Here is an 8,878-nt window from a genome sequence, read left to right as displayed (position 1 = left end):
CAAGAAGCCTACGTTCTGGAAAGAGTATGTGATTTGAATCTATAATGATCTCTTTGTCTGATTAATTCCCCCCAGCCATGCGGGAAAGGCCAAAATGAATGAAACTGCTGTTCCACAGAGGACTGAGCACAAGGACTGTAATTGCAAAGGAATGAAGCAGGACGACCACTGCGGGCTTATTTTCGTTAGGAGGAGCTGATGTTTGCGTGCCCCCCTCAGCCCCATCAAAAGCAGGACTTTCTGTGTGGCCCTTTACACATACACATATGCAAATAGAAGAAATGAGACTGCTTCTGGTTTAGTCCATCCTTTCCATTTGCAAGATTTCCCTACCCAGAGTATAAAACTGACAGCATGTGCTCCTCGTCATCCAAGCCCGGTAAATAACACTTATTCGAAGAGAACATGAAACACCAGTTAAGTCCTAACAAAGAAAACTCTCACATCAGCAAATTTTTTTTTGTTTTCCCAGCTCATGTATCCCCTTGAGATCACAAACATAATGGGTATGAGTCGGCTGGGTCTAGGAGTCTCCGGAAGAATAAACACTACCACTTTTGACATTCTTACTTCCCCTCTTTCTGCCTGAGCTCACAAACTACCACTGCAGAGACACCAGATCACATTAACTGTCCACAGCAAGAAATTTTCCTGCTTTATTGCCCTTAGAAATGGATTTCCTTTCTGCTCGATGCCAGTTCAGGCTCTTTCTACAGAGCTTTCTCAGAGACTGAGGAAAATCAGGAAAATTGGCCAGTGTTTCTATGACCAAAAACAATAGAATGGTGCTTCTGGCTTCCACGATAAAACCAACAGTTTGCACATGACTCTCCAAAAGAGGAAAAAGATGGAAAGAATGTCAGGGTGTGGCTCATTCGACTGCGGCATATGACTAAACTTTGGGGGGGAAAGAGCTGGTCTGATGATTAGAGATTGAACAATGTGTTTTAGCAAATGCTCAGGATGGAGAACACTGCAGAGCCTATGGTTTTAATCTGTTTTGAACATTTCTTTCTGCTCTGTTGGCTCCATTTATTGTTACGATCAAGTCAGCATTCCGGGGTTATGAGTAACAAACGGCTGTTGCTTTATGCAACTGATGGCTTTCTGGGCACTGATTTTTGAGGGGAAAAATGGCTCCCAGTTCAATTTGATGAAACCTAGGCAAGGCCAGTATCTCGTGACAATAAAGTCCATCCTGGCTACGCTTGGCAAAACAGGAAATATGAATGTGCACGTGGGAAAGCCAGCAGTGTTTCTAGGCCACCTTCCCACTAAGAGTAACCAGTTTGGAAACCTATTCCTAGTGTTATCAGACAGGGAGAGAGGAATGGAAAAGAGCATGTTGTTATACTAGTCCAAATGCGTCCAGCCCTTTCCACATGAGTAGGACATTTGCAGAGAAGTGAAACAAGGTTTATGAACAAAATATCAGAAGGTTACTCACTGCAGCCTTATAAAAACTTTTCCCAAATATTTAAGGACCTTGAAATAGTCCCTCAAACCCTGCTTTTGATAGAACATGGAAGCCACTCGAAATGTCAGCTTGTCCTAATAAAAATCAATCCCCAGTGGCCGGCCACCTCCCAGCCCAGCCACTTCTGTGCAGGCCTTCAAGGACCCTCCTGGAACGCCGCTTGCTGCATGGAGCTGCTGGTTTCTCCCTCGGGCTACAAGGCTGCTCGCAGGGAACAGCGTGTCTCTGCTTTCTCACGTAGTGGGTGTGACAAAACCCAAGCACAATGAACCCATTTACATTTGCCAAGTGGGCAACAATCACATGTGCTTCAGAATATGAAAACGAAGGTTTGGAACATTGCACACTGCTGTGGAAGATCTGCAGCCAGCTCTTTGTAAGTGTTAAGGGCTTTTCTGCAACCAAAAAATATCTTTGCTGGAAAGAGAGGCCACTTGAACATTCCACCTGTGAGAGTGAGTCAGACAACACAGCACGAGTGTGAATTTCAGGAGGCACTTCGTTTCTTCCTCTCAGACGGGGCCACAACTGGGCATCAGTACTGCCACGAAGGTGAGGGTAGGGGTTGACCCCAGGACTTACCATCTCCGTCTCTGATTTCATTCCGCTTCTTTCAGAGAGACTTGGACTACTAAATTTAAATCCTTATGGCTCTATCTATTCGATGAGCGGACAGTCTTAGAGTCCATATCTTTTCAAGGTAAAAACTTACTTTGTAATAAAATGACAATTTTTAAGTGTTAAAAGTTTCATATCAAGGGACCAGCAGTTAGCGTAATGGCTATGTGGCTGGACTCCCATGTAGTCGACCACGGTTCGAGTCCCAGACCCTGTGGCTTAAACTCATGCCAGGCACGTGTGTGTGTGTGCCCAAGATCCCGAGAGGAGAATGGAGGAGAAGGGATTGCAGCATGGCCGTCCCCCCTGGGGGGTGATTTCTCACTTTCTATCTCTCTGTCTTTCTCTGTCTGTCTGGTGAGCGCACGCGCCCTATAGCGAAAACCTCTCCAAAAAAAAAAAAAGTTTCATATCAAGTAAATACCACTACTCATGTTAATCCCTTACACACTACACTTATCTATGGTTGATAAGTAGTCACCTGGTTCTTCTTAGCTCTTCCGGTCACCATCCTTGTAGTTATGGAAGACTCCATTAATCTTTTCAAGTCTTAACTTTGACAACTGTAAAATGGGGACAAATTCTCTTCTCATCTCATGAGATTATTTGACATTCAAGTGCAAAAATCTTTTTGAAAAGCACCATGAAGGTGTATTATCATAGTAGGTCAATGGGAGACTTGGATGCTTCCATTCATTCATTCCACAAGCATATACTGAACACCTACTATTTACCAGGTTCTCTGTGACACCGGGGATATAGCAGTAAAAAAAAAAAAAAGAAAGAAAAGAAAAAGAAAAAACAAACAGAGACAAACATCCAGCTCCATGGAATTTAAGTTCTATTGGATATGGAGTCTTCAACACGGTATGTGACAACATCCCTGAAGGCTGAGGTGATAAGATTTTTATGCATACTTGAAAGTCATTAAATTTATCCATCAGGTCTAGTCTAAAAAAGCTTTTATCATAAATGTTTGAGCCAAGAATCTCAAAGACCATTTTAATTATCTGAGATATGCCCTTGGCAGTAGCACTGGAAAAGTTCTCATCTGCAAATGCTCCACACTCCCTAGGTGGCCATCTTTTGGACAAAGCCCGCGGCAGCAGGTGCTCCATGTTCCCCTCAGACTGCAGCTGCTGTTGTGCTTGCTGCCGCCGTCTGCTCTGGGTACACAGTCACCTGAACAGTTTTCCAAGGGGACCTTTCTACGGCTTACAGTGGTAGGTATTGATGATGCCAGTTCTTCCTCATCAGCGAGGGCTGGAGTTGAGAGATCAATGTTCCAGCCTTGAGTCCTTCAAAGGGATGACCCTCAGAGGGTCCCAGCTGGACTAAGCCCAGTGACCCATAGGTGCTCCTCCAACATCTGTGCCTCCTCCACTCTTTCACTCCCACGGTTTCCTCCCTCCTGCTTCCTGGCGTCGCCTCCTAATGAAACTGCCTGCATTGGAGCACTCAGGAACCGCTTTGAGGGAAACCCAAACGAGGATATTAATCCCATATGTCTACCAGCATTATTCATGAGGGTCTGAGACTCATTAAATGTCCAGGAATAGAACATTTCTGGCAAATGGAAAGAATTCAAAGATCTTGGCAGGGTGATTTTCAGATCTGCCCCAAGTTTGGGAATGTGCCGAAAACCCATCTCACTTCCTACCTCCAGGACGTCAAAGTTGCAGGTTGCATGATACTCAACATCAAAGTCGTGGATGGTGAGTTGAATGCTGGTCCCAGGGGCAGTGCGAATGTACCAGATACATTCCTTGTTGGGGGGGTACTTGTTAGGATAGCTGGGGCTGCTGAAGGAGCCTGTGGCCCCTGACAACTCCCCGCCACAACCTGTTAAAACAGCAAGGCTCTGTCAGTTTGAAGTGGGCAGTAGCAACAAGAAAAAAAAAATTAAACTTACCCAAAGTAATTGAAAATACACAAAGTACACAAAGCAAAACATAAGAAAAAAATCATTACATTATAATTATACAATTATAAAACAATGAGAAAAAAATTGTATCTATAACTGATTCAATTTACTCTTTTTAAGAAAACATTGATTATATCATTTGGTACAATAATGTCAACCCTTATTCTCATCATGTCAAATCTTTGATGTTTTTTTCAAAGTGGAATTCTAATTTTGAGATTTTCTTCATTACATCTGGGTAAGAACTATAGTACACAGTATAGTGGTCTCTGTGAGCAGCATTAAAGCAGGACTCCATGTGTTGGGGCCTTTAGTAGAATGGGAATTCCTTGTGTTGGGGCCTTCAGTGACCTTAGAACTAAAGTATTATTTCTTCTCCTTCTCCTTCTCCTTCTCCTTCTTCTTCTTCTTCTTCTTCTTTTTCTTCTTTTTTTTACTTTTTCTTTTTTGGGGGGGGGGAGAGATTTTTACTATAGGGTGCATGCACTCGCCAGAAAGACAAAAAAGTCTCCTCTCGGGACTTTGGGCACGCACGCACATGCACCCAGTGTGAGTTTTAGCCACTGGGTCCAGGACTCAAACCCTGGTCAACTGCATGGGAGTCCAGCAACATAGCCATTATGCCAACTGCTAGTCCCAACAAATTATATTTTTTAAAAATATATAAATTATTTGGTTTTCCAATAATAATTTTTGGTGATTAAAAACATTTTTTCTTCTGTTAACGTTTCTCAACCTTCTTTTCTATTTTTCCAGAATATTCTTTACTGGTTGGTAAATTCTTTGTAGTACTTTCTCTTAGTCTGCATCAAGGCTTTTAATGCTTAAAAACAATAGGACCTCCTTGCTCCATTATGAATAAATATAGATTTCTACATGAATGAAATTAAACTGCCATGACTTCAAAAATGAGATACTAAATCTGAGGTGTTGTCTAATGTCTAGGAATTTAACCATGTAAATTTCTCCTCTATAGTGAACTGGAAAAGTTTTTAAAAGGTTTTTTTTTTTTTTTTTTTTTTTGGGGGGAGAGATTTTCATTGTAGGGCGCGTGCGCTCACCAGACAGACAGAGAGAGAGACATAGAGACAGAAAGCGAGAAATCACCCCCCAGGGGGGATGGTCATGCCGCAATCCCTTCTCCTCCATTCTCCTCTCGGGATCTTGGGCATGCACGCACACGCGCCCGGCGTGAGTTTTAAGCCACCGGGTCCGAGACACGAACCGCGGTTGACTACGTGGGAGTCCAGCGACATAGCCATTACGCTAACTGCTGGTTCCCAAGTTTTTAAAAGGTTTTAAAAAATTATCCATACAGAATCCCCATCTAACTGAAAAGAGCTGAGGAGAATTCTAAGAAGAATCTTTATTTGGTAAGGGAATCTGATTCTAGCTCAAAGTGTCACCATCTTCTTCAGCTGCCAGTCTCCTGCTTCCATGTGAAAACTTCTGTGCTTTTAGACTTTAAATTTGTTGCCCAGGGCAATACGTATCTCTCTGATAGCATATAAAATCCCTATTTTTATTTCTGCTTAAAGCCCTATGAAAAAGTGCTTAAAATTAGACGGGCTGACATTGTTTATAGACTCAGTGAACGTTAAAAAAAATAAGTGCCATAAAAGGTAGGGGAAACATTCAGCGCAGATGGTACTTACCATATCTTCAGTACCGCTGCCCAGCTCTAGAGGGCACCATTCACAGTACAGGACATAACGGTGTTTCCTGAAGCTGTGCAACACCATGACCCATCTATTAGGAGGTAGTACTTTTCACTAAAATATGTGATAGGTAAGCAAAGCCGATCTGTTTCCCCAATTTCCTGACCTACATTTTCAGATCAGAGGGGTCTTGGTATTAGTTGTATAAAAAAAAAATCCAATGGAAAATCTTTGAAGGAAAGTAACTTTGTGCCCCTATATAGCTATAGAAGGGAACACGGACATGGAAGGGGGCTCTCTCATCTCTGCGTTTCTACTTAGCTTCAATTCATCAGTCAATCTAACTCAATTTTTTTTTATCCTACTAGATTCATCTGAAACTATGTATATAACATTTTTCCATTGTCTCTTCCAATTGTTTTATGTTTCCTTTGCAAATAACAGGATACTAATGCCCTCAAATTAATCACTATAAACTGGAATGGCAGTATCAAATTCTTGGAATTCAATGATGCTTTGACAACTACAGCACAGCTCTGTAAGCCCAGAGTGTCCTTTTCCCTGAGATTTAAAACAAACAAAAAGTTTCACTAAAAAAAGTGAAACTTTATTTTTACTTCTGTTCTATTCTCATCGACAGTTCCTGTGTGTTTCTTTTAAAGAGAAATTTCAATATTATTATAAGTGATGATATCCTGCCAAGGAAAAATATTATGTGATTGTGAGGAAGAAACTGCTAAAACGTGAAAAGTCTTTGAAGTTTTCTTTTTCTCCTTCAGGCTCTCACTACTCTGTGGTTTAACATATCAAAAGACGGCACACTTGATTTAAAAGTTCACATCAAGTCCAGAACAGAAAATTCAATTTAGTAGTGTTTTAGGCCAAAACTCCAAAGCATTAGAAAATAAAGTTAATTCTGATCATAGAAATTTAACTCCATCTTTGTATTTCTAAATTTTGAAGGACACAAAATAACTTTCCAATCCATTCATTCATTCTTTCACTCCATATGTATATTCCATAGTATAAGCAGTGTTGTAAAAACCAGGTATATTTAATGTCTCTTTCAAAATTTATAGATACTTGGGACCAGCAGATGGCATAATGTAGTATGCTGGACTCCTACATAGTCAACTGTGGTTCAAGTCCCAGACCTGGTGGCTTAAAACTCATGTCGGGCACGTGTGTGTGCCTGACCAAAATCCCAAGAGGAGAACAGAGGAGAAGGAACTGTGTTGTGGCCATCACTTCAGAGGATGATTTCTCACTTTCTGTCTCTCTGTCTCTTTCTCTCTGGCGAGTGCACACATGCTCTAGCAAAAACCTCTCTTAAAAAAACAATTTATAGATACTGAAAGTGCTATTACACACCCCCCTCTGCAAGCTAATAATTCTTTTTGTTTCTTCAGTTTACAGAGTAATTTCAATAAGTTTTGATTCAAAGGAAAAAAAAATCAATGAATTTATTTCATCCTTTACATATCACTCTGTGTTAAGTTACAAATAAATCAATTATCATGTCCTTGTCAGTCACATTTGTGACTTTGTGTACCTGACCAAGGGAACAGGAATGAATGAGAAAGAGAGTCGGAGGGTAGACGAGGCTGGAAATGGGAGACGTGATATCAACCAGTAGCTATCAGGAACTAGCACAGGAGGTGTAGTTCAGACTAATAGCTCCTTCCTCAGAGTGTTGCCTGTCTGGTGGAATGAATTTATAATAAACTGCAAATCAGAGAAGTTTTTATAAGTAGATAACTGTAATCAAAAGTCGATGACAGGGACCAGCAGTTAGCATAATGGCTATGTCACTGGACTCCCAAGCAGTCAACTCAGGTTCGAGGCCCAGACCCAGTGGCTTAAACTCATGCTGGGTGCATGTGCGTGCATGCCCAAGATCTCAAGAGGAGAATGGAGAAGAAGGGATTGCAGCGTGGCCATCCCCCCTGGGGTGGTGGTGGTGGTGATTTCTCTCTTTCTGTCTCTCTGTCTCTTTCTGTCTTTCTGGCAAGTACACATGCCCTATAGCAAAAATATCTAAAAAAAAAAAAACTCGAAGTTGATGACAATGATTTAGAAAACATACAGAAAATAATAAATGATGAAAATACCAACTAAAAAGAGACTAATGGTGTGATTAATAAAGAGGTTTAAGAGCATATATTTAGATATACTCAATTGGCAAGAAGGTTTCCATGGGAAGTACATGATTTCATAACTGGCAAATTAGAGTGCAGAACTTTTGGAAATATTATATCATACCAGATAAACCACGGGTTCTGGCCTAAAACAAAATGGGTTCCAATTCAAGCTATGTGATACTTCAGGGATAGCAATTTTATCTAGCTAATTTTTCATTTCTTCTTCTGTAATAGTATTCTTACCTCATAGGGTTGTTACACTTTGTTAAATGAAACAAAGTGTTTAGTTAAACGTGTTACACTTGATAATCACTACCTACCTGCTGTGTGTTATACCTTAACAAGGCTTATAACTAGAAGAGGAATTACTGGCTAAAAAGCCATCATGAATAACTAAAGAGGGAGGAGGTTATATGTTTATCAAGCTACAAGAAATTTTTTAAAAGACAATTCATATTTTTATGATAATTCACAATTTTCCAAGTGCTTTTTTAATAAGTACATTATCTTATTTGAAATTCATGATGATGTGAGGTAGGCAAAAATGAGAGTGTCAGGTCCATTTTAGAGATGAGCAAAGAGAGGCTCACGCAAACTGTGAGATTTGTCCATGCCCGTAAATAACAGATCTAATAAATTCAGATATTTTGACATCAACAGCACCCCACCATACTCTCAGCTTGAAGTTTTCTCTACTACGCCTTGATGAGCATGTCAGCCCCAGGGCACTGAAATGCATTGCTGAACACGGCCCTCATGACCGCCTGGCCATTGACTGAAGGAAAAAAATCATCATAGCAATCTGCAAAAGCAAATGAAGCAAAAATCTTTTCATTGACGTGGAGGCAAATCTGACAAAATCTAATATATTGATATTATTAGACATCAATAGAACTAGAATAAGATAATGTCCTGGAGAGAGTCATGCATTTCCAGTTTTAAGTAGTTAATCTTCATAAGACTTTCAAAACGGGTGACTGATAATCTGTTTGATTTTATTTTCCTACAAACTCTCAGTCATCAGCTGAAAGGAAGTGCTTACTTTATCAGCAGGCAGCAT

At 40.6% G+C, this 8,878-nt stretch overlaps 1 protein-coding gene across 1 annotated transcript in view; it reads right to left on the bottom strand.

Annotated features, from left to right (window-relative positions):
• The window catches only part of CUBN (cubilin), a 327,155-nt gene that overhangs the window by 181,115 nt on the left and 137,162 nt on the right, over positions 1–8,878 (bottom strand). Inside the window, 1 exon segment of the mRNA XM_006159747.2 lies at positions 3,756–3,937. Within this exon segment, the coding sequence (XP_006159809.2) occupies positions 3,756–3,937 (182 nt within the window).

Source organism: Tupaia chinensis, unplaced genomic scaffold, assembly GCF_000334495.1.
Source record: "Tupaia chinensis unplaced genomic scaffold, TupChi_1.0 Scaffold000647_1, whole genome shotgun sequence".
Classification (NCBI taxonomy): domain Eukaryota; kingdom Metazoa; phylum Chordata; class Mammalia; order Scandentia; family Tupaiidae; genus Tupaia; species Tupaia belangeri.
This window is presented reverse-complemented; position numbering and strand designations above follow the sequence as displayed.